At 44.9% G+C, this 26,337-nt stretch overlaps 1 protein-coding gene and 1 long non-coding RNA gene across 7 annotated transcripts in view; one reads left to right on the top strand and one right to left on the bottom strand.

Moving 5' to 3' along the window:
• Nucleotides 1-26,337, top strand: part of TRPC5 (transient receptor potential cation channel subfamily C member 5) — a 177,973-nt gene that overhangs the window by 24,634 nt on the left and 127,002 nt on the right. For all 6 annotated transcript variants that reach the window (XM_082208239.1, XM_082208236.1, XM_082208240.1 and 3 more), the window contains exon 2: nucleotides 19,625-20,023. In XM_082208239.1, coding sequence (XP_082064365.1) covers nucleotides 19,646-20,023 — 378 coding nt within the window. In that variant the 5' untranslated portion in view covers nucleotides 19,625-19,645. The remainder of the gene's footprint in view (nucleotides 1-19,624; nucleotides 20,024-26,337) is intronic.
• The window catches only part of LOC309524006, a 212,032-nt gene that overhangs the window by 135,515 nt on the left and 50,180 nt on the right, over nucleotides 1-26,337 (bottom strand). The window lies entirely within an intron of this gene.

The following is a 26,337-nucleotide window of genomic DNA, read 5'->3' as shown; positions in this document are numbered from 1 at the left end:
CTAGTTCTCAATTTTTTCCTTCTTCCCTATAATAAAGGGCAGTTTCTCACATTTAAAAACTGTAGTTAGTCCTGTAATAATTCTTTAATATCTGTGTCAGAGGGTGGGGTTGTATTTCAGGGATACAACACCTCCCTTGCATGCAGAAGATCCCAGGTTTCATCCCTGACATCTACATTTGAAACTCAGGAGAGCAACCGCCAACCAGCGCCAACCAAACTGGGCTAGTGGTCCAACTTGGTATGGGGCAGTATCCCATGTGGGACTGTTCCAGGTGGTGTCTCTTTCCAAGGTGTGGTGGATCATAGCTGGATGTGGGGCTTTTTTATGGTGACACCCTAGTTGTGGAATAATCTCCCCAGGAACACTTTGGTGGCACTTACTTGATTGGCTTTTTGTAGCCAAGTGCAGGCAATACTCTAGGGGGTATTGTTTTGCTTTGTTTTCGTTCTTGTTTTTATTGTGTATTTTGTGTTTTTGTCTTTTATTTTTTATCCTGTGAACTGAGATCTACAAATGAAGGGCATACAAATAAAATGATGATGATGATGATGATGATAATTTGTACCCCACCCATCTGACCGGGTTGCCCCAGCCACTCTGGGTAGCTTCCAACAACAACAACAACAAACACAGAGAGACATCAAGCATTAAAAAAATAAATCCCTATAGAGGGCTGCCTTCAGATGTAAGAAGTTAGATAGGCACCATTCCTGCTGAGGTTTTTTTTTAAAAAAAAAGATTTTTATTTCTTGAGGTTTTGAAGGCTTAAATTGATGTTTTACATTTTTATATTGTGTAGGTCTCAAACCAGCTTACCAACATAAAACACACTATATAAAATGTAAAAATGTAAAACGCCAATTTAGCCCCCACAACTCAAAACCTTAAGAAATTAAAATCTAAAAAAGGAAAGTAAAATATCTGAAAAGCATTAAGGATGGAAAGACTTCTTGTTACAAAACAATTTTGACCAGGTACCTGAAACTCAGTGTTAGGGAGCATTTGGGAACATTTTTGGGTTCACTCACTCAAAACTTCTCTGTCCCTTACTGCAGTTAGGCTTGAAGTGAAAAGGGGAGAGCAGCACGCAGTGGGGGCTGGTCCATGAGAGTGAATGGGGCACTGCCCCAGCATCCACAGCCTGTTCTCCACCAGGCCCCACCTGCCTGCCTTCTTCCTTGAAAGCAGCCTAGCAGGTGGTTCTGCCTGTCAGCTTCCTCAGTGCTTTCTTTTCTTCTTAAAAAAAAATGTTTAGGGGTACTCTCATTTACCTACTCATATTGAAATACTGCCCCTCAATGAGGCCAAACTTAGATTTACAAAATGTTTAGGGGTATGCGTACCCGTGTTCCCCCAGAAAAATAGCACTGGTCCTCCTTATTAGTCTCAGTGCTGCAATTATTGAACTCAGCAGGCAGGAGGATGGGGATAAAACCAGAACCAGTTGGCTCCCCCTGGCTCTGCCTCCGCCTACTTTTTGGGCATCCTGCATTCTGCCCCACCAGTCTTGGGTCCAGCAATACTTAAAAGTTTTAACAGGGAGAGGTGGGTAATGGTAAGTACCTGTGTGATCCTTAGCACCCTTAAGAATACACAAGTGCCATTGAAAACAGAATCAGCAAGTTAGCGGGTGCAGGGATTTAGATACGAAGAGTTTTGAACAAGCATAGTGCTTTCAAATATTTGCTGGATGTTATAAAGTGGAGAAACTGCAAAGCCCTATTTGTGTACAGGACAACAGTCTTGTTAACAATGAGCTAAACTGCCTTTGTTAAGAGGGGGGAGGAAGGAAGGTAAGGCTGTGAAAATTTATTTAACTGAAGGTGATTTATTTTAGGGATTTATAACCTAATCCTTCAACATGTTTTCAGAGCATCTCATTTAAATCATTGATTGAATTCACCATGGGGGAAAGACCACTTTAAATCAATGATTTTAATCAAGTTTCTCCCTTTGTGATTCATAATGCTTTTCAACAAATTTGTGTACCAGTTGGCTCTAGTAACAGTTTTTTTGGTTTGTGCTAAATAGAGTTTTTCTGAATCATTATTTCGGAATCTCCGATCTTGCATAATCATGCATATCTTGCATGCAAGAGGCTTGTGACTTCTATGAGACAAAGGGAAAGGTACTAAATTAAAATGCAATCTTATACCCACTTATCTAGGAGTAAGCCCTGTTGATCCTGGCAGGACTTATTTCTGAACAGATATTAGCATTAGTATTATTAAAGGTATTTATATACTGCTTTTCAGGTATCTCACAAAGCAGTTTGCACAAGATTATTAGAATAAGCATCATTTTATTTTAAAATCACAATAAACTGGAGAAGACAATCTGTTTGTTTAGAAGAAGCTGCTGCTGTGTCTTCTTCACTCCCTGCAAGATGGTTCTGCAGAGAATGGTGGCAGTTCACAAGGCTGTTTCTTTTTCTTCTCACCTCACCCCACAATATGGTTCTGCAATCACTGCAGCAACATGATTAGAATTGTGCTAATTAGTGGTTGTCTCGTCTCTGTACACATGCACTGAGCAAGATCCCAAGACTAACAACACAACTTTATGCATGTTTCCTTGAAAGCTAGAGCCACTGTGTTCATTGATGCCTACTCCTAGATCAGCGTTTGAGGTTTGTAGTAAAGGTAAAGGGACCCCTGACCATTGGGTCAAGTCGTGACCGACTCTGGGGTTGCGGCACTCATCTCGCTGAGGGAGCCGGCGTACAGCTTCCGGGTCATGTGGCCAGCATGACTAAGGCGCTTCTGGGAAACCAGTGCACGGAAACGCTGTTTACCTTCCCGCCGGAGTGGTACCTATTTATCTACTTGCAATTTGACGTGCTTTTGAACTGCTAGGTTGGCAGGAGCAGGGACCGAGCAACGAGAGCTCACCCCATCATGGGGATTCGAACCGCTGACCTTCTGATCGGCAAGTCCTAGGCTCTGAGGTTTGTAGTAGGGATCGGTTAATTTATAGATTTTTTGCATGCAAAATGCATCCTCTGTCACAGAGCTATGGCCCTTCTCCATCTGGAGAGCCATAGATACCCTATCTTTGCATTATGGGCAAAGTGTTTGTCCAAGTGTTTAAAGAATGATGTGGATGCTGGAGTCACCAGAGACAGTTCACTAGGATAGTCTTTTTCACTGCTCATTGCAGCCCTTCATCATCCTGGTGGTCTTCAGCCACATTTAGACTACAGGTAAAGGCTGCCATACTGAAATGAATGGGAGTTGCAGAAGAATACAGCAGTGCAGTGCCAGGTATATTGTTCCAGGGTGCTCCTCTTTATCCCAGCAGAGTTCATGCTGGAGATTTTCCTGGAGCATTATATCATCTGTGTTTTCAGAAAAAAGCATCTGAGATCTTATTTCTCTCTCATTTTCTCCCATCACTTTGATACAATGTGTTGGAATCTATAGGTGAAGGACTGTTATGAGGACCTAAGTCCTATGTTTGCATTTTGTTTTCCTGAATGATTAGACAGAGGGTGCCATATGAATGTGTGATGTCAGATATTATTCTTGTTGCAAAGCATAGTGGAATCTCCTGTTTCTTTTCCCCTTACAAACATGTTATTGTGTTGGACAAGCAGCGATATTATTTGGGGTCTTTAGTAGGGTATTAATAAGAAGCAAATCCCACACCTTACCCATTTTCTTGTGTATAAGCAGCATTATTAAATGCAGGCCTTTCTCCATCTCTTGGCTGATGCATCTCTTAAAAGGTAAAGGTACCCCTGCCCGAGCGGGCCAGTCTTGACAGACTCTGGGGTTTGTGCGCCCATCTCACATCTATTGGCCGGGGGCCAGCGCTGTCCGAAGACACTTCCGGGTCACGTGGCCAGCGTGACAAAGCTGCTCTGGCGAGCCAGAGCCGCACACGGAACGCCGTTTACCTTCCCGCTGGTAAGCGGTACCTATTTATCTACTTGCCCCCGGGGGTGCTTTCGAACTGCTAGGTGGGCAGGCGCTGGGACCGAGCAGCGGGAGCGCACCCCGCCGCGGGGATTCGAACCGCTGACCTTTCGATCGGCAAGCCCTAGGCGCTGAGGCTTTAGCCCACAGCGCCACCCGCGTCCCGATGCATCTCTTGTGTGGCATTTATTTTGATTGCAAAATTCCCATCCTCAAGTCTTGAGATCAGCATTTTATTATTCTACATAGCTCTGTGATTTCCCTTTCTTTATACCTTTCTGTGAACCTTCAAAACCTCATAACTTTCTGATTTAAGCTTTTATCTGCATTTCCATTTGAATTGTGGTGATGCATTTTGGGCTTGTTTTATGTTGTTGTTTTTTGTGTTTTTTAAAGCAAGAGCTCACTATGGCTTTGATACTGTTAGTTAAAGACAAATGGTGATCACTGGAGGCTTGATTCTTTCTTGTGTTTTTTAAAGAAAGAGCAGCAGGGAAATCTAAGTTGCCCACTCAGAGCAACCAAGGCTATCATTTTGTGGAAAGCTGTTCACGTGAGAATCTGTAAAGGTTGTCTGACTTGGGTCTAGGATAAATATTGGTTGTGCCAATCACAACATCAATCATTTTCAAAAATACAATGCCATGGTGGATGTGAGCTTGCAAGGGGTTTCATGATGATGGGAGCACTGTTATGTATAGGCATTTGCTGCATTCTAAATAACAGTGATGCTTCTGAAATGTTCTCATACAAATTTCTCCCTGGATTTTAAGGTTCAGAATTACCTGGACTTATGTCTGACTTAGATATGATGCATTAGGAATTCCATTTTCCCCATTGTGTACATGTACACAATATAATTTACTCTATTCAATTCGGCCCCTTATCATTGTGTACACCTGCATTTGTTATGTAAACACTGCCAAAAAAATAAGCAAACTTGATGCAGTTATATGCAACATTGCATGAAAATCATTTTTGTACAATCTTACCAATGCTTATGGCCATTTGTTGTTGTATGCATGATTGCAGCAATGTTTGCTAATGTGCAGGATTGCATGGACAATTCATTTTTTTCCAAGGACCTTCTGTCCCCATATGAACTGACCAGACCCTGCGACCATCATATGAGCCCCTTCTTTATGTGCCTCTTCCACAAGAGGTCCAGAGGGTGGCAACATGACAACGGGCCTTTTCTGCAGTGGCTCCCCATTTGTGAAATGCTCTTCCAAGGGAAGCTCACCTGATGCCTTCACTTGAAGCTCACCTGAGTCAGGTAAAATGCCCCTCTTCAGCTAGGCTGAAACATTTTTAAAAAAGGTTTAAGGGAAAATGGAGTTATGGGTTTGTTTTCTTCTTGCTCTTGTTTTTATTATACATTTTGTGTTTCTGTCTTGTATTTTTATGCTGTGAACTGCCCTGAGATCTATGGATGAACAGTGGTATTCAAATTTAATCAATGAATGAATAAATTTTTATGCAATAGCAAATGTGTTGTGCAGGTGGATGATTAACAAAATCAATCCTCCTGTCAGACTGGGAATATCCCCTCACTCACCCAAGTTTAGGTCATTCCACACCTTTCCTCAGCAGAGTTTCTCCTTCTTTGAGAAAAATAAGTGGCTCATGTAAATCTAAACTAAGCTTTAATAATAAAGAAAACTATTGAAACTAAATACAACCACATAGGGCAAGTCTGAGGCAAGAAGAGGCAGTTGGTTCCTCTTAACTGACATTCTTAACAGAACACAGACTGAGGGAGGGACTGATTCTAGAGCAAAACACACAAGCCCCGCCCACCACATACCAAACACTCTACTATTCAAATTACCGTAGTCCCCAGGGTTTTTCTTACAAAATGCAGTTGCATGAAGACTGTATTTTTTGTCAGAAGTTTGTCAGTGCACACATGCTTTGATAACACAGATTGGAAAGGGAAAGAGGCAAATGTCAATGTTATTACATTACTGATGTGCTTGCTGTCCTAGGTTCTTTCAGTAGGAAAGGCAGGAAAGAAAACGAATGAATGAATTGATCTGAAAACTCACAAGACTGTTCATGATTCATTTCTGGAAGATAAAAACTTGCACCACCAAACTGCAGAAAACCATTGTGAATTTGAGGAGGCTTAGGTGGTATGCAGCAATACTCCTTTCATTTCTAGAAATCCTATGGGCCTGGGACCTTTGAATGGTTCTGTCTTTCTCTTTTAGTATTCCATATGTAATATGTTGAGATGGTACCATGTGGGAGTTTAAGATAGGCTTCTGCCAATCCCATGCTGGCACCTGAAATAGGGAGCACTGGCTGGTCTTAGAAGTTATTTATGTGGGATGCCTGCCAAGTCTGAAGTAGTTTTTCACTTTAATGGGAATGGATGTGCCAACCAAACACCAGATGCAGCTTATACAGCCCCAGCAGTATATAAGCCTTGAGACCACCTCTGCTAGAAAGAATCCCAGCATATGTCCTAAACTGCAGAAAATGCAGTCTACTGGCCAAGCCCCAGCTCCTGCTTCTGGAGCCAAGTCCATTGTTCATCAGCAACAGCAAGGTACCATTGTTTAGTTCCTATAAATTCCTTTCTGTTTGCTGTTTATTTACAATGCCCAGTTTGAAGTTGAAGGGCATGAACTTAGTGAGAAATGACTGCCTGGTTGTCTTGTGTGCTTCCTCAATCATGGCTTTACTTTTGGAGAGAGATTATATTGCTGGTGCAGAACCCCTTCTTTCTTGCAGAAGGTGACAATTAATCTTTGCTGGTAACACAGGGTTAGTGTACTGTTATTTACATCAGGTATTAAAATATCAGAATATTTACCAGTGATAACTGCTTCTTCCAACAACCAATCCAGGAGCTGGCAGAATGTGACAGCTTCCTCCTCCTGAATCTCAGTACAGTGGTACCTCGGGTTACATATGCTTCAGGTTACATACACTTCGAGTTACAGACTCTGCTAACCCAGAAATAGTGCTTCAGGTTAAGAACTTTGCTTCAGGATGAGAACAGAAATTGTGCTTTGGCGGTGCGGCGGCAGGAGGAGGCCCCATTAGCTAAAGTGGTGCTTCAGTTTCAGGTTAAGAATGGACCTCCGGAACGAATTAAGTACTTAACCTGAGGTACCACTGTATGGTAATCATAGAATGCAGCAAAGAGGAGGATGGGGGCAAAACTAGAATTAGTTGACTCTACCTGTCATTGGCTCTGGTTCCATTGACTTTGGACCTTTCTGCTGCTTGCCCTATCAGTTCTAATGGACATCAGCCACCATTGGATCATATGGCTAAAGTTTAGAGCATGTGCCAGGGCATGATACCAGCCACTACTGGAGAGTTTTGTATCCAAAAAAATTCATATCTAAAAAACAAAGAGGGCTGATTGTGGTCCCCCAAATGTTGTTGGGTGTCCATTAGGCTCAGTCAGAGATAGTGATGATGTGAATGGATATTTAAATGGATACTGCACATTTGTAGCAACAAAGTGTCACCTGGGAGGGGGACAAAAAAATATAGTTGGGACAGGAAAATATACCATAGTTGGCTCCTTGAGGACATGACAAAATGATTGTCACAGTATTTCTTCTTTCTTACAGTTTTTAAAATTCAAATATTTCAAAAACTATAAACCCTTCCAGTAACTTACAAAAATACATTTGAAAGCTTAAAAACCAGAAATGAAGGATTAAAAAAGGAAGCAAACCCATTAATATGACTATAATTCACTAAAATTCATGTAATTCTTTTTTCATCAATTCACTTAAGAGCAGTGGTTCCCAAACATTTTGGATCCACACCCCCTTTGGTTCCATAAACATATCCCCAGTATTCAGAATAGTGGTTTGCACAACCCACTAAGGAAGATAATAACGCAATAAAATTGCAAACAGTAACAATTAAATGCACATTTATTTAAAATTCAGTCAAACCTATTTAGTTTAATTAATTCAACAAAGTTGGTGAACCTTATCCAGTGATATCAGCTTTTCAAAGTCTAATAGCCATGTATACCCCCAGCACCCCCTGCCAGCCCCTTGGCTCTTAGTAGGCAATCCCACCACTCTGCAGCGGGCAGTACTGCCCACTTGGGAAGCGCTGAGCTAGAATATAAATACATAAATATTTGCTATGAAATCTGGATTTATAGGATACTCTTTTATCTTAGATGTGGCTTCAGATATGGTTTCCATTAGAGTTTCCTTCAGCTTGTCTATTAAATTAGGTTGATGGAAGAGTGCCATACCATTATAGGGAACAGTTATTACATTTTTTAACAGTAGCAAGACGAATGAATGCTAAGGCATGGAAAAATACCAACAACCTCAACAAACTGGACATAATCAGGAAGTAATGAGAAGAGCTGAATGTAATAAAATGTATGACTGTGTTATGAAACAAAGATAATTATAATGAAATAGTGGACAAATGGAGGCTGACATCAGGGAATGGACTGTCTCTCAGTGGGAAAGTGCATCCTTTGCATGCATAACGTTCCAGGTTCAATCCCCAGCATCTCTAGGTAAGGCTAGGAGAGAAGACCACAGCATAAGATCCTGGAGGGCTGCTGCCAGTGAGTGTGGATAACGCTGAGCTACATGGACTAGTGATCTGATTCAGTATAAGGCAGATTGACATATTTCTATGTTTGAGGAAGGACCATAGCTCAGTGGTAGAGCATCTACTTTGCATGCCAAGTTCTACCCCCAGTGTCTCCTAGTAGTGATGGACAAGTCCGCCACCTGAAACTCTGGATAACTGTTGGCAGTCAGTATAGACAGTACTGAACTGGTTGAACCATGGCTCTGACTCTGTAAGGCAACTTCCTCTATTCCTAGAGCAGCTGATTAAAAACAGAGGGTGGTATTGAACTGAGTTTTGCTCTGTAGGCAGGGGTTTTTTGTGTCCCAAAACTTTCCTGAAGAAAACTCGTTGTTTTGCATGGAATTGGAACAAATGTCAATTCTCAGAAAACATGATTGATGTTTGTTCCAATTCAGCAGTAAACAGTGGGTTTTCCCAAAAAACCTTTCTCAGACCCATGTCTACAAATCACAGATCTGTGCCTAGAAATCATGATACAAATGAAAGTGTTGATAAGCCCTGAAATGAACGAAACTATTAATTTTAATAGGTTTGTTGGCATACATCTGTCTCGAGAGACAATGGGGCAGTGTGTGTGGATGTCCTGGGCTGCCCAGATGACAAGGCCCCCCTCTCGGCCACATCAATGTGGCCCAAAGGAAAGCAGACTGATACATTTGGTACCAGTTTAGCTGGTTTGCCCTTAGTCCTAACTCTGGGTGGTATCAGCCAAGGTTTACTATCAGGAGAAGGAGTGGATTTTCCACTGCTAAAAGACATAGTGGCAGTCCTTAAAGATAGACACCCAGTTCTGCCAGCATCTTACCAAGTGCATTTACTGAAATAGCAAACCGCTCAACGTGCTATTTGTGAACTGGCAGATGCTACATTTTGATGTCTGCTCCAGCCTGTTTACTTCAGCTTGGCTGCTCACTCAATGTCCCAGTAGGCAAGGGGAGTTGGCAGGGGGTAGGAGGGGGGAGGCTCTTGTGTATCAGATTCTGACTTTCCTTTGGTGAGGCAGATGGCTTTCATCATGTATGAGCAATGCATTTCTGAATCAAAACACATTATAAAGATGTTTCTTGTATGTTATCAAGAAGCGTTAGGGCTGATGGGCTCCACCAGCTATCAGTCATCAGCCGAAAGGAATCAATGAACAAGATAAAATTGGCTTTGCTGCAGAATTTGATAAGGAATCGCACAGCGACACAGGAATCTGTTTCAATGTCTGTGTTCTGTTCACGAGTAATATCAGTGATGGGAAATGTTTTGGCATTGTTGTTCAGGCTAGGGGGCTTTCATGCATGCATCTTGGGCTGCCACAGATTTGACACTTCTGCAAACTGGTTTGTGCTCCAGAATATATTGGCTGTCTATATTGCAATGTTTCTGTCTTCTATGCTGCAGCTAATGATGCGATGCCCCATGGCAAACTTTTTTTGCACCCCCTCCGTGTGGTCAACATGAAGACCAAACTCCCAAAATGTGTAGTTGTTTCAATTCATTAAGTGATCATACAGAACAGGGATCACCAGCCTGGTGCCAGTGAAGGCCTTTGCTGGTGCTCGTAGACACCATATTGCCGATGTGCACTGGGATGGCTAGCTTCAATGCTTTATTAATTTTTTTTAAAATGGCAGAGCAGCGCAGAATAGTTGCTGGAGCAGCAATGGGTCCTTGCAGTGCATGGCAGGAAGGGGAGCTATTTGTGTAGAAGGTGTGTTTGTGCAAAAGATGGGGGGGTATGTATGAATGTGTGGTCTGTCAATATGTGTGTTCTGTGTGCTGGGGTGCAATCTTGAATTATCATTATTTTTGGCGGTGGCGGAGGGGGAGGTAAGTCCTGCCCTGCATAATTGATCCCAACATGCAGCGCCTATACATCATTTGAATGACAATGGCCATCAACTTGGGGGGGGGAGTGGCCCCCTCAAATATTTTATTGGGTGTAAGGGGATCTCAATCCCTAGTAGTTGGCTCCTTTGTGTGCTGGATGGAGAAGTGTGTGTGAGAGAGAGGGGGGGATGGCAGCATGTATATAATGTGTGCTTTGTGAGATAGGGAGAAATAATAATAATAATAATAATAATAATAATAATAATAATATTATTATTATTTATATCCCCCCTCCCTAGCCAGACCCGGGCTCAGGGCAGCTAACACCAGTAAAATTACAATAAAAACATAATAGAAAAAACACCAATTTAAAATACAATTTAAAATGCAGCCTCATTTTAAAAGCATGACTAGCACCCACAGCACTTTCTCAAAATTCAAAATGTGCCCACAGGCCCCACAAGCTTGGCAACCTCTGATATAGAAGCATCTTCAGCAGTGGGGTATCATGACCCCTGATTATGGAAGGCCCGTCTTTGTGAGGTGCATCTCCCTCATTATTTGTGCTAAGGGTAGAATTTAAAGACCCTCTTGTCCACCCCAGCTTTTGGTAGTTGAAGGATATTGTTGGGCAACTGTGAAGCTATTAGCTGTGAGGTTTTTTTAAAAAAAAATCTAATTACCTTTTAGAAATGTACAGTGGTGCCTCGCAAGACGAAAAGAATCCGTTCTGATTCTCTTCGTCTAGCGGTTTTTTCGTCTTGCGAAGCAAGCCCATTGACAGATTAGCTTTCCCCCTCCTCTGCCTCTAAGCTGCCACCTCCCTCAAACCCCTGTTGCAAATCTATACTGTGTCTTCCTCTTCCTCTTCCCTGGAAGGGTCAGGCTGGGGAGACGGTCTCCACCATTCCTCCTCTGCCCAGTCCCTGACAGTTCTTCACACAGTATGTAGCTAAAACACAGAGCTCACACCCATAGGAAGCAGTGATGGACACAAATTTGGATGGCTTTAAAAGAGGATTGGACACATTCATGGAGGATGAGGCTATTGATGGCTACCAGCCACGATGGCTATGCTCTGCCTCTGCCATTGGATTCATTAATGCTTCTGAATACCAGCTGCTGGAAACTGCAGGAGAGGAGGGTACTTTGCTTGAGTCTTGCTTCAGCAAACTCGTCTTATGTTCTTTCCATGGGTGTAGCCAGGATGTTTGTTAGAGGGGCAGGCCTTTTGTAAGGGGGCTATAGGCCTTTTCTTGAGGGTGGGGGGGGGGCGCAGACTCTTAGTTAGCTATGTATTTTTATTTTTATTTTTTTTGGGGGGGAGCTGCCCTTCCCTGCTCCCTTCCTTGGCTACGCCTATGGTTCTTTGTATAAAAATCTAATAATCAGAGCAAAATCTTAATGCTTTAAAGTAAGCACTGAGGTTCACTAACCATGGCAAGGTGAAAAATAGTGGCTGCAGGGGGTTGGCACAGATTCAATTGATGTCTTGCAGAGGAGTCGATTTCCACTTGCACCCCATGAGCCACACACTGAGAACTTGCATATAGAAGTGCAAATCTACATCTGAATTACTACGGATCAAGAGTCCTAACGCACAGCTCTAAAATTAAGCAGCAGAGCTGAACAAAGGCATGTCATTAATACTCTTACTTTACAAATGAGGAACACTGAATCCAAGAGAGAGAAATGATTAGCAAAAGGTCAACCACCCCAGAAAATAAACCAAATTAACATACTATTCTTTAACTACTAAAGTAGGGAAACTTTGTAGCTCTACTGCAAATCACCCAGGGACCTACCAATAGATCCCAATATACACTCCCCCACCTATGCTTTACATAAGAGTTTTTCAAGCTTTCATCCTTCAATGAATCTTTTCCACATTGGCTGATGTATCTTGTAGGATGGAGCTATGAGGCCTCCTGCAACTGGCATTGTTGCAGCTTACCTGGACTGGGCTGGAGCAGGGGAGGACATTTGTGAGGTTGGGGTGCACAGGCACATCAGCTTGGAGTGCTGGATTGGCTCTGCTGGTGTGCTTGCGCATTCCAGACTTTACCACCTCCCTGCTTTGCCTCAGCCCAATCCAAGAAAGCTGCAGCAATGCCAGTGTCTGGAGGGCAGTTCTTTGCCTCCTCCCTACCACACAGGATGCTACTTAAAAAACCCCCAGAATGATCCGTTTCTTGAAATAAATAAGAATACAGTAACCACATTCTGTGTAAAAATTCACTAGGCTGTGGTTCAATATGTACTACTACAATCAAGGCAATTTCATAAGCTGCATAATTTGGGTTTATTTCTTTCTTGAAATTTCCTTTTCAAGATTTATACTAGAAGCATCAAAGGTGGCTTGCAGGAAGATAGCAATTGCAGGGGAAAGGGTTTTAAAAGCATAATTACAACAAGTGAGAGAGTCCATAGAATAATTTGCAGCAAGTGTTGGGGGGGGGGTAGCACTTGCTCCTAACGGTCTTTAACACCTTTGTATTTATTTGGCTTAATATATCCTAAATAAAATCAACATATAAGCTCTGGTTACACAGTTCTTTTTTATTTTTAAGAAGATTTTTAAGATCTTTTAAAAAGCTTTTTAAAAATGATCAAGAGGGTGGAGTGACTCCCCTATGAAGAAAGTAGCAGCATTTGAATTTTTTTGTTTTTGTTTAGAGAAAATACAAGTGAGAGGTAACATAATAGAAGTTTGTAAGATTGTGCATGGCCTGGAGAAGGTGTTTAGAGAAAAGTTTTTTTCTCCCTCTTTCATGACACTGGAACTTGTGGACATCTGATGGAGCTGAATGTTGGAAGACGCAGAACAGATGAAAGAAAGCATGGCATGTTTCAAATTCTGAGCCCACTGTGGGTTGAAGCCCTGGATGGTATAAATGCATGCTGGCATTAACATGGAGATGTGGGCCAGAGTGCATATATTTTAAGAAACTCAGAAATGCAACCTATAAAATATGTAGATGCAACCCAATTAAATTCAGCAAGGAGAATGCATCCGCTGGGCATACAACGGAAAGAAATTGAGATAATCTTACACTATGGATCTTTTCACTGTTGGTTCCTGCCCCCCCTTTATTGTAAAGCTTCTGAGTACCATTTTTCTTTCTGGATTTATTTGTTTGACAATAGTTTTAAGCCACTTTGGTTGCATGAATTTTAGGGTAATGATGAAGAGGGGAATGATGCCTCTTAATTTCCAATAGTCAAATGACATCCACAGATCAAGTTCATCATTATTCTCTTTTCAACATGATGGTGTTCATTTAAGTTAAAAGAATTAGGAGTATGACCCAGAGTCTGTATCTACAGCATTGTGTAAGATGCTTACTCCTTACACGAATATTTTAGATGAAGGCTGAAATTAGATTAAAATGTCTGTCTGCAAATCCCTCATTGTCTAGTCTAGAGCAGCCATTTCTGATCAGATACGTAAGAGTCCACGAGCAGCTTGCATAAGTTCCTTAATGTGAGAGTATCTTGGACATTGCATGTGACTGTTTCCACCTAGCATCAGCTACTCGCAGGAGAGAGAGAGAGCAGCCGCAGGCTATTTTGCAGAGATGAATGAATAATTCACAGCAAAGAAATTCATTGGACAAATTGTGCCCCTTCCGATTCAGTGAGACTCCTCAAGTGCTTCTAGTTAAGCAAGAATGTAAGCAGTGATGCTTTTGTAGATTTAAGGAGAAAAGAAGAGCCCCATCAAATCAGATCATAGGCATTGATTATCTACAGAAGTGGCCAGTCAGGGAAGCTCACCTGAATGTGTTTAACATCTGACATTCAGAGATACGCTATCTGGAGGCTCTGTCTTCTTACTGCTAGACCTACCTTGCTCCATAGATTTGTCTGACTATTATTTAAAGCCATCAGTTACCACCACCACTGTTTGGCCAGAAAGCATTTGCCCTTCTAGATCAATTGGGCCAGACCACATGTATGTGAGTGTGCAGTGGCAGACTTGGGTACTATGGCGTCCTGTCCGAGCCCAAAATTTGCCCCGTCCCACCCCTCATGCTGCCTTCCCAAAGCAGCATGGGAAAGTGCTAACTAGGCTTTGGGAAGGAAATGGGAGGACTCTACCCTATCAGAGCCTCATACCTCCTTCCCAAAGCTCAGTGCCTCACTTATTGGACTGCACCCAGTGCGTGCTCACACAGTCCTAAATCTGCCCCTGGTGTGTGTGTGAGGCACTGGGCTTTTACTTGCATGAGGCTTTTTGCTGTGCCACCTGGGTCAATATGCCCTTTGATATTGTCTGCCCTGTGGTTGAGATTTACTGATGACTGCCTCAGGGGGAAGGCTGCATCTGCCTCCTATGAACCTATAGCAAGTACTGTACCTTTCTGTGTATAAGATGCCCCCTAATTTGGGGGACTCAAATTTAAGAAAATGGGGGGAGATGGCACAAAGTTGTTGAGATTTTTGTGAGACGAAAGCTCACCCCTTTGAGTTCAGACTTTGGGAGGTTCATGTATCTCCAGCAGCATTCGAGTTGAACTTCCACATCATATCCTTTTATGATTGTGGTAATTTTAATCTGTTTCAGTATTTCAATTTTTGTATCTTTAAAAAGTAGGGTTGTTAATTATTATTTCATCTTTTTGTAAACTGCTTTGAGGTTTGTTTGCTTGTTTTTACAATCAAGTGGTGTATAAATTAATGAAATGAATGAATGAAGAAGAAGAAGAAGAAGAAGAGTTTGGATTTGATATCCCGCCTTTCACTCCCCTTTAGGAGTCTCAAAGCGGCTAACATTCTCCTTTCCCTTCCTCCCCCACAACAAACACTCTGTGAGGTGAGTGGGGCTGAGAGACTTCACAGAAGTGTGACTGGCCCAAGGTCACCCAGCAGCTGCAGTTATTGTGCTTCATGGGGAGAAGCTGTTGCTTTAGTTCAGTTTCATTTCCCATTCCATCTGTTAACAGGGTTGGACCAGGCAGCCTGTCTATTACAGGGCTCCTTAATATTGAGAAGAGTTTGTGTGTTCAGACCCAGAGACCTCCCCCCTAAATAAAGACACATTTGACTCAAATTTTAGTTTTGGTTTTTGGCAGAATTTAGGCCACAACTTTATTGATTACAGAAAGTGTGCGGTTGCATAGGCTCTGGTTCGGATAGCTCCCTGCATTCTTGCAGGTAGCGCTGACCCAGAGCTCTATCATAGGTCAGCCAAGGGTGAAAGCCCAGGAATGGACTATGTTCATCCCCCTCCCCAGATGCTCTCCTGGACTCAGGCACAGGCACAACTCCCTCTCGGGGGTTGACCAAACCAAGTTGAGTCCCTGGATTCCTTTAACAGAATGCCCTTCACATAGGGATGGCGAGACCGTTCTCCCATCCCTATCACCTGAACCAGTTCCTATCCGCAACCTTACAAGTTGTGATGAATTGCTACGCGGCAGGCGAAACCGAAATGGCAACAGCCCATCAGCCAAGTGGGGAAAATTCCTGCTGTGCCCCTGTCCCAACAACAGACGACACACGACGGCATAGCAAGGTCAATCACAAAAGAGAGGTGGGCGGGTTTTCCAATGCACGAGCCAAAAGAGGAAGCTTTGGGTCATGTGCATAAGCATATATTGGTCACTCAAACCATTTAGACTGCACCCCACTGGCCAGGGTTGTGCTTTTTCGGGTTGCAGACCACCGAAACCTGGAATTACCGGAATGGGTTACTTCTGGGTTTCAGCGGTCGCGCACGGACAGAAGCGCTAAATCATGCTTTGTGCAAGCGCTGAATCACAACCTGCATGTGCACAGACGCAGCTTGCGAACGCAGCGGGTTGCGAACGTGCATCCCAGATGGATCACGTTCGCAACCCGAGCGTCCACTGTATACCCACCCACAACATAGGAGGTCAGTCTCCAGGTATCACCGCAACACGTGCCCTCTTTGAGGGAGGACACACTTTCCCAAACTTGGGACTTCAGTTGTTTTTGGACTACAACTCCCATCATCTCTAGCTAGCAGGACCAGTGGTCAGGGCTGAGGGCAACTGTAGTCTCAAAACAGCTGGAGACCCAAGTTTGGGAAATGCTGATATAGAGCAAGGCAATAGGACCTTTTTCTAGGGTTGCCATATGTCCAAATTTTCCTGGATACATCTGGAATACTGCAGTCGCAGGAGTGTCTAGGTAGAAAACCGGGGAAAGACCAGGAAAATCCAGATGTATGGTAGCCTATATTGGCAATGCTGTTTCCCCCACCAAAATATCTTAAAAACAGCATTTTTTGCAATTTTGCCCAAAAAGCTCAACAACTTTTCTGCCTAGATTTTCGCTGTTTGAAATATGTCAACCTTACTTTTTTCATCCTAAGGGACCCCTGACCATTTAGGTCCAGTCGTGACCGACTCTGGGGTTGCGGATCTCATCTCGCTTTATTGGCCAAGGGAGCCGGTGTACAGCTTCTGGGTCACATGCCAGCATGACTAAGCCGCTTCTGGCGAACCAGAGCAGCGCACAGAAACGCCGTTTACCTTCCTGCTGGAGCGGTACCTATTTATCTACTTGCACTTTGATGTGCTTTTGAACTGCTAGGTTGGCAGGAGCAGGGACCAAGCAACGGGAGCTCACCCCGTCGTGGGGATTCAAACCACCGACCTTCTGATCGACAAGTTCTACGCTCTGTGGTTTAACCCACAGCGCCACCTGCATCCCTTGCTCAAGGGGTGTATGCCTGTGGTAATTGGGGCAATGGATGCAACTTACCTTTGGGTATACGTTGCAGTCATATGAAAGTCAGTGTTTCCTACACATGCACACACATGAAAGACACACTCCCATCTCTGCATCTTGCATCTGGGCAAGCAAGATGCATTATCACAGTTCAGTGACACTTTCCAGTCAGGCAACTGCGCTTAAGGAGAGCACAGAGCACACAGAGGGGTGTGGCCTGGGGAGTGTTTTGAGGGCCAAACAGGGGAGCCCCCAGCCACATTCCTGAAAGAGAGGACTGTCTGCAAAGTAGAGCTTATGGCCATCTCATGCCCAGCCTGAAATGGCAGTTTGTTTCTTCAGTAATTGGACTGGCTCTGCTGCAACTATCTTTATACAGCGCAGGATTGTGATAACGTGGAACACTGATCTGATGCCAGGTGTTGACTGGTGACAATGATCTCATTGGTGGCATGAATGTGAGAGAGTGGTGTCAACTCCAATGTCCCTAGAGCCGTTTTTCCTCTGTCATTTGCTTCCCGCAAACACTCATCTTACCACCTAGTGGGAAACCAAAATGAGAAAGCTTATTCCAAGGGCACCAGCAAAGAGCAATTCTGCTTTGCCACAGCTGGATTTGTTTAGAAGGATCTATGATAGTCCATTTGGTTTGGCCACAACTTAAAGGAAATAACTATGGTACTTAAGGACTTAACTCAATACTCCCTGGAGGTAATGATTCCCTCCACCCGTCTTCCTTCCATTGTACAGACTATCCTGCTTGTTGGTTGGGGACCTTTCATTCCCCAGGCGACCTAATGGATACTAAGAATTGAAATTCAATTTTCAGCTTTTTGCTCAAGGGAAGAGCTTATTTCGGTAGGGAGACCATGGGGAGCCAGTGAAGCTTTTCCTTTTCCTTTTTTTTTTTTTTTGTATACTCAAGCCATCTTCAGGTTTATTTATAAATTGAGAAAAGAGAGAAGGTTGCACTAAAAATAATTAAACGTGTCAGAATGCAAATAAAATGATTGCAAGGTCACACAGAGCACACTGGGGAAAAGTCAGATCCGGTTCTTCTGGGAAAAAGTAACAAAAGTAAACGTTTGCTCATTAGAGGCGGACTGTGCTTGAACATGGAGCTTTGAAGTCATTAGTGCCCATTAGCCACCTTACACCTGCATCTGGCTTGCTCAGGAGGAGGATCTGCCCTAGCTGCTCTAAAACAAGAGGCACTGGGCTTATGCACAATTTACCCACATTACACTCGACATGGGAGTAGGAATCTGCAGCACTCTGACTGCAAAGTTGGGCTCACTTGAATTGTTCTGAGCAAATAACGAGCCAGATTGGATCAGGACTCTACATTAGTCATCTCTAGAATCAACAGTCCTGTGGATCCTGGGATGGCTAGCACAGGGGGTCTTCTTGCTACCGTGCACTTTCAATAGAAAGGAGCCAGTCACCCAAAAGCAATGGGATTTGATGACATTCCATCAAGAGTGAATTGTACCTCAGGGAGTAGGGAGGGGCTGTTTTCATGTAAAAACTAGCTGCCAATGAGCTACTGAGCCTGGTTTTGACTACTGCTTTTGACTTATTAAATTATCATCACCATCACCATCTATCTGGTCCCTGGAACAGCTAGAATAGTTACATAAGTGTCTATGTTAATATAATGTTCATCATATCATGGCCCCATAGCTCAGTGGCAGGGCACATGTTCTGCACATAGAGCAGGGGTGGCTAGCCTGTAGACTTCCAAATGTTGTCGTGGGGCTATGGCTCCCATTCTCCCTGAACCTTGTCTCACGCTGTGGCTGATGGAGACTGGAGTCCAGCCATGTCTGGTGGGTCACAGTAGTTAGCCACATAGAGGGTCCCAGATTCAATGCCTTGCATCTCCATTTGACTTTTACCTGAGATCTTGGAGAGTGCTGCCAGTCAAAGTTGGTGGCACTGGGGTATGTGTACCAATGTGCTGACTTACTATGGCCAACTATGGCCAATCATATGCCCATTAGTTTTGTGGCTGAGCAGGAATTTTAATTTGGGTTTTCCCAAGTGATGCCCCAAACTCTAGCCCAGGGAAGAGAAACCTATAACTCTCCAATGCTGTTAGAATTCATCTCTCATCATCCCTGACCATTGGCCATGCTAGTCGGCGGCTGATGGGACTTGAGGTCCAACAATTTTTAGGGGGCCACAGATTTGCCACCCTTGCTTCAATCAATGTATCACACTGGCTCAAAATTATTAGTTGTATACACGAAGAACCTCCCCTCTCCCTCTCCACTGCAAATCAAGGGGGTGAATGTGCAGTATGGGACACACGCACGCACACACACACACACACACACACACACACCAAGGACTTTGTGATGAGTTGTAGTTCAGTGGTAAAGCATCTGATGTGCATGCAGAAGGTTCTATATTCAATTCCTGACATCTTTAGGTAGGGCTGGTAGGTGTGGGTGATATCGAGCTAGATGGACCAATGGTCTGACTCAGTATAATGCTGATCTCTTTGTTCCTGCACAAGATAAGTAACAAATTTTGTAGCTCCATCTGAAAGAACTGCTCTCTTTCTCCCCCCTCCCCCCATTCAGGTCACCCAGTTGTTATGAACAATGGCTCAGCTGTACTACAAAAAGGTGAACTACTCGCCCTACAGAGACCGGATCCCCTTGCAGATTGTGCGTGCAGAAGCAGAACTGTCATTGGAGGAGAAGGCCTACCTCAGTGCTGTGGAAAAGGGGGACTATGCCAGTGTGAAGCATGCCTTGGAGGAGGCTGAAATCTACTACAACATCAACATTAACTGCATGGACCCTCTTGGACGCAGTGCCCTTTTAATAGCCATAGAGAATGAAAACCTGGAGATTATGGAGATGCTACTGAGCCACAGTGTCTACGTGGGTGATGCTCTCTTGTATGCAATAAGGAAAGAAGTGGTGGGGGCTGTGGAGCTTCTTCTGAACTATAGAAAGCCAAGTGGGGAGAAACAGGTATGTCAAGAATGAAAAGAAATGCTGCATATAATTGTTTGTCTAAATTGAATGGAGGAGAATCCTAAGATAATTCTATGGAGACTGGGCCAAGACCCGTTACACCAGTTTTCTGAAAATATTGTTCCTTTGTGAAAATTGAGTCTTCATTTTCTGCAGCTTCATTGGGGTGGAGAGAGAAATTCTCCCCAAACCTTAAGGCAGTTGTTTCTACTTAATTTAAGTGAATTTAGGATTGGCACTGGATATTTTGAGTCAAGCGGTTTTCAACTATTCTTGAGGGAGGGGAAAAAGAAATTGTCCCAAAATCCAGGGTTAAATTTATGATAGATTTAAGGATGTAGGGCTTGAAGCTGAGGGATCTCCTTTTAACTTTCTTCCTTTAGTGAAGCATTTATCGGGCTTCCTGTACTTCCTTTTAACGTGAAATAAAGCTGTCCAGCTCTCAGGTATTGCAGATACAGCATTTCCAGGTGAAAGCAAATGAGGAACATGGGAGGCTGCTTCTGGAGTGTTCAACAGCTGGGATGGTTTTCCTGATGTCATGTAAAAAGGATAGCAATAGAATTTTAGGTGGGGGGGGGTGGAATCACACCCTTCTTAGGCCACAGGTGGACCATGGAACAAATCAGGCCTTTAAGCCCCTTCCCCATTTAGGCCAAGACACACCCACCTGCCCTTCATTCAATATCATATACAGTAGCAGATTGCACAGGAAGCATGAAGCTGGCTAAAACAGATCTTGCAGAGGCACTGCAAGATAGTGCTTTGAAAACGGGCTCAGCAAGGCTGGACTATCTCCCAACTGCTGGGCCTTGCAAAGTCCATTTCAAAGCAGTATCTCGCACAGCACTTTGAAAGTGCTTCTCAAAAGTTTTCTTATGGAGGTGCTATACACAAAGAACTTGGAACCTTCTTCATGCAGTGCTGATGTCTACCACTGAGCTGCGTCCCTCCCCCATACAGTAGAGTGGAATCAGTGGCGTAGCGTGGGTTGTCAGCACCCGGGGCAAGGCAAATAATTTGCGCCCCCTAACCCGTGGATTTTAGCACTTGAGTGCGAGCGCGCCCCCCCCCAAGATGTTGCGCCCGGCCCCCCCTGCACCCCCACGCTACGCCGCTGCTTCAGGCCCCCCAATAAAACATTTGAGGGGGCCAGTCCCCCAGTTGATGGGCATTGCCAATGTGATCAACTATGCAGGGCGGGGCTTACTTGCCCCCCCAATATCATACTGTATTCACGTTGGCACCCTTGATGAACTCAGCGGGGCTTACTTCTGCCCCGTAAGCCTTTGCACCTCCGCGTCTCCTTTCCTCTCTATATGTAAGAGAATCATAGAATCATAGAATCATAGAGTTGGAAGAGACCACAAGGGCCATCGAGTCCAACCCCCTGCCAAGCAGGAAACACCATCAGAGCACTCCTGACATATGGTTGTCAAGGTCAGGCTGGCAGCGCAAATAAGGGCCCCGCTGCTGAAGGCCTCTCCCGCCACGACCTCCTGGTCCACGGGCAGGGCAAGAAAGTGCCTTTTCCTTGGGGGGGGGAGTCTTAAATTTCAAACCATTATTATTACTATTATTATTTCTCTACCTCCACCGACGACTCGCCACGTGCGAGGAGGGAGGCAGCGGGCTCCCTTCACCTCCCCGTCCCCTCAAGGGAAAGGGAAAACGACGTGAGGAAAAGCGACGCGGGACAGCGAGCGAGCTTCTCCTCAGAGCCTTTTCCCGCCGCCCCCTCGCAAGACAACCCCGAAGCCGCGCGCGGAGGGAGGGAGGGGCGGGGCCCGGCAGAGTCTCGCTGTCCCCCAACGCCTCTCGAGGCGGCATGAGGGGCGCCGCGTAAAGGGCACCCGCGGGCACAGCGGCGGCTCCTGTCAGGGCACGAGGCGGGCCCGGCGCCTCTCCCCCACCCACCCCGTCCGCCCACCCATATCCCGCTCAGGAGGGGCCGGTGGGCTGGCGAGCGCCTCATGCCAGCAGCACCAGAGAGGGAGAGAAGTCCGTCTCCCGCCGCCGCCGCCGCCTCTTCATCCCCAGCAGCAACTTCCCTGCCCGGCTCCCTGCCGCCGCCGCCTCCTTCTCTCCCTGCTTTGCAGTAGCAGCCGCCGCCACCGCTCCTCCTCTCCTCCCGGGGACGATGCTCTGGCTCCTCAGCGGCAGCTCCCGAGCCGTGTCCCCGCGGCGCTTCCGCTCCCCCGGGCTCCCCTTGGCTCCCCTTCGCCGCCTAGCTCCTGCTGCACCACCTGGGGGCAGCGCCCATGGCCGGGGCTTCCTCCTTCTCGAGACATGGGGCTCTGCTATAGCCTGCGCCCGAGGCTCTTCGGCGACTCCGGAGGCGGCGAGCGCCCCCCCAGATGTTGCGCCCGGTGCGGCCGGCACCCCTGGCACCCCCACGCTACGCCACTGAGTGGAATTTAGCATCCTAGTATTTGCTGCCTAAGGGCTCACCCAGATTTTCACTTGTCCCACCGCTTTCCCCTTGGGAAACCTTCTCTTTACCTCTTAGCTGGAGTAAACATCAATCAGGTTTTCAGTGGACTGATGTTTGCTCCAATTCAGGGCTAAGGAGCAGGTTTTCTCAGCGAAGGTTGCAGGGCAAACAGAAAACCACTCAGGCCAGTGCCTGGAGAGCACGAGGCAAGTGGAAAACCAATAAAAACGTTAGGAAAGGAAAGGAAAGGAAAGGAAAGGAAAGGAAAGGAAAGGAAAGGAAACCATTCAGACCCGTGTTTTCCAGGCATAGGACAAGTGGAAGTGTGGATTAGCCTTAAGACTGCAGTGTCAAACCCCTTGACTGGGTCGTAATAATACTGTTCACAATGCAGTACATATGTTAGAAGAAAACTCTTTCCCAAGCTTAGGGCTCTCCCTTCTATAGACCATGCTTCTGTGCCAGCAGCTGGCCTTGCAGAAAGTTAGGCCTTTTCCTGGCATGGACATAAGTAGAAAGGAAACTGTCACCTGCTACATTTTTTAATGCCAGACAATTGGCACAGAAGCAGAGCCAAAGAAAGAGGCACATTTATTTAGGCTTCACATTTTTTAAAGAAGAAGATAACAATGCTTTATTTTTCCAGTTGAATTACAATTCTGTTGCATATCATCCAACTTACTGTTGAAAGGTAGTATTTGTAGGGGAAATGGATATGTGTAAATATTTAATGCAGTGTTTTACAAAAGCAGAGCAGGAAGATGTGCTTTAGTAAGTAACACATAAGCTTTTAAGATCCATTCCTCTATATGCTGCTTGATTTCCTTCCCCCCACTCTCTACCCTACCAGTTTACTACAACAATGGTGTGTGTGCAGTGAATTTTTTCCTCAGCTAGAGAGCAAAATACCTTGAGCCAGCCCTGGGGAGAAATGCATTTCCTCATCATTTTAAGTGCTGAAAAGCTGCCATTTCCTCACCACAGAATAACTTCCTTCAGGGAAGAAATCAGGATTCCTTGCAACAACTAGGCAATTGCAGCGGGGGTCGGGGGGAGCCTGGCATACAAATGTGAACAAGCAAATGGACTGAAGCATGTTTAAGTCTCTTGATATTGTTACAAAAGTCAGGTGCCTGCCCTTCTCTATGTTGAGAGGTGGCATGAACCCATGGGGTCCCAGCACCCACACGGGGTCTGTGTCCCTTTGGAGAATGGAAGACACTGCGGAGACTGTTGTAGCTTTAAGGAATATGGTTTGTTCATCTATTTACACCTTTAGTTAGCATGGAGGGAGTCCAGATCTTACAGCATGGCTTGTACCCCACAGCAGAGCAGGCGGCCTTCAGCCAGCCTGCCCAAGATGAATCTCAGCTCTTCCTCCTCCTCCTCCTTCCACCTAGAAATCCTTTGTTCCCAGACTCCCTCAAGCACACAGTTACCCTGGCAACCTTTCAAACCCCTGTCTCTGTTCACACCTCGGGGCAGGGAGGAGGGGGTTCTCTTGTACTGCGAATGGCCCTCTATTGTTCTTTGATGGCCCTAGCTCAGCCAGGTTGTTTTGCATAAGCTAGCCCAGAACTTCCTCCTCAGCTTGCATTCTCCCTTCATATCCCAAATAAACAGAATTCTAGAATTTATTAATTTCTAGGATTTAGGGGAGTCCCAGAGCCTAGGACTTGCCGATCAGAAGGTCGGCGGTTCGAATCCCCACGACAGGGTGAGCTCCCGTTGCTTGGTCCCTGCTCCTGCCAACCTAGCAGTTCGAAAGCACGTCAAGTGCAAGTAGATAAATAGGTACCGCTCCGGTGGGAAGGTAAACGGTGTTTCCATGCGCTGCTCTGGTTGGCCAGAAACAGCTTAGTCATGCTGGCCACATGACCCAGAAGCTGTATGCTGGCTCCCTCAGCCGATAAAGTGAGATGAGCACCGCAAAACCAGAGTCGGCCACGACTGGACCTCATGGTCAGGGGTCCCTTTACCCTTTTACCCCTTAAATCTATAACAACATTGAACCCAAATCAGTCTTGACAACAGACAGGAAGGAAGGAAGGAAGGAAGGAAGGAAGGAAGGAAGGAAGGAAGGAAGGAAGGAAGGAACCTAGAAATATGCATCAGAACACATTCACTAGGGACTCATCCACTCTTTCATTTGCCCTGCTGCTTTCCCCTGGGAAAACCCATGGTTTAACACTGCATTGGAACCAACAGCAATTGGGTTTCCCGCAGATTGCCATTTGCTCTGATTTAGTGCTAAAAAGTGGGCTTTCCAGGGGAAAGCAGGGAGGCAAAGGCAAACTGCTCAGACCTGTTCCTAGACAGCATGGGACAAGTGGAAAACTGCCCGGACCTGTGCTGTCTAGGCAAGGGACAAGCAGAAGTATGGACAAGCCCTAAGATAAGGATGGGGACCCTATGGCTGCTCAGATGTTGGTGGACTACTACCCCTATCATCCCTGACACCTGGCTGTGCTGGTTGGCATTGATGGGAGTTGGAGGACCACAGGAGTCTTCCCTGCACCAGCAAACAGTAAGGTATTTTTAAAGAATGTAAAGGCCTGCTCAAGGGTCTCCCCTTAAAGTATAACTCGTCCTGTATGTGCATCATGCATGCCTATTTAGTATGGTTTAAAAATTCAAGGGCAGATGTGGCTACATGGAAGCTAAGCTGTAGCTTACAACTTGGAAGCATGTACAATACGTGAGACTGTGATCTTTCTCTTAAATCCAGACTAAGTTAGTTGAATGGAGATCTCACTAAAATCAACAAGATAGGATAGTCAGTGGGAGAATGCAGGTAACTTAACCCATTTGCTGACTTGGAATTTAACCATAGGTGCCTTTGTTTGCCATTTCCATGTGTTCAAGCACATGAACGAATTTTTAAGTGGCTTGCTGAACAATTGATTCCCCACTGAACTCAATGGAGCTTACTTCCATTGATTGCTTCCAGGCAAGTATGGATAGGATTGCAGTGATCATTATTCTCTTAAATCTTTTTTTAATATATAAAAAAGTTTGGATCACCAAGAGATGCCAATAAATTTTTCATTGTGAGAATTTACATTCAAAATGCAAACTAAAATAGTGAAATGTGAAATGTCATCACGTTTCTAGCACTGCAGGGAGTTGTATTAGATGACCCTTTGGATCCCTCCCAGCTCTAAAATTATTTGATTCTATGATTCTAAAATAGCCCCATTCTTCTGCCCATAATGGGCTTAAGTGAACACATCAGGAGCTTGAAAAAGTGCACTAGCTCCACCCCTTTGCCCTCTGCTTGTTCCTAAGCAGCTGTCTTGCAGTAGACCATGGATAGGCAAACTAAGGCCTGGGGGCTGAATCCAGCCCAATCGCCTTCTAAATCTATCCCATGGACGGTCTGGGAATCAGCGTGTTTTTAGATGAGTAGAATGTGTGCTTTTATTTAAAATGCATCCCTGGGTTATTTGTGGGGCATAGGAATTTGTTCATTTTTTTCCTTCAAAAATATAGTCTGGCCCCCACAAGGTCTGAGGGACAGTGGCCCAGCCCCTGCTGAAAAAGTTTGCTAACTCCTGCAGACAATCCTCCCTCTTAATCAAGGCTCCTGCATATTTTCCACTACTTTCTATTCAATTCAACTGCCTGGACAGGTATGGTGATGGCAGCATTACTGGAAAATGGGTTGAGAGTGAGAGAGAGACAGAGAGAGAGAAAGAGAGAAAAAGAGAAAGAGAAAGAAAGAAAGAAAGAAAGAAAGAAAGCACGTGCGCACACACACACGCACGCACACACACACATGAATGTTTGCATGCAGAAGCTCCAGGTTTATTTATATTTTTTAAAAAAATATTTTTTATTAACCGACCAATCAAATCACAGCACATAAATTCTGAAT

This window comes from Podarcis vaucheri, assembly GCF_965113315.1.
Source record: "Podarcis vaucheri genome assembly, chromosome: Z".
Taxonomy (NCBI): domain Eukaryota; kingdom Metazoa; phylum Chordata; class Lepidosauria; order Squamata; family Lacertidae; genus Podarcis; species Podarcis vaucheri.
The sequence above is the reverse complement of the archived record's forward strand: the minus strand, read 5'-3'. Positions and strand labels throughout refer to the sequence as shown.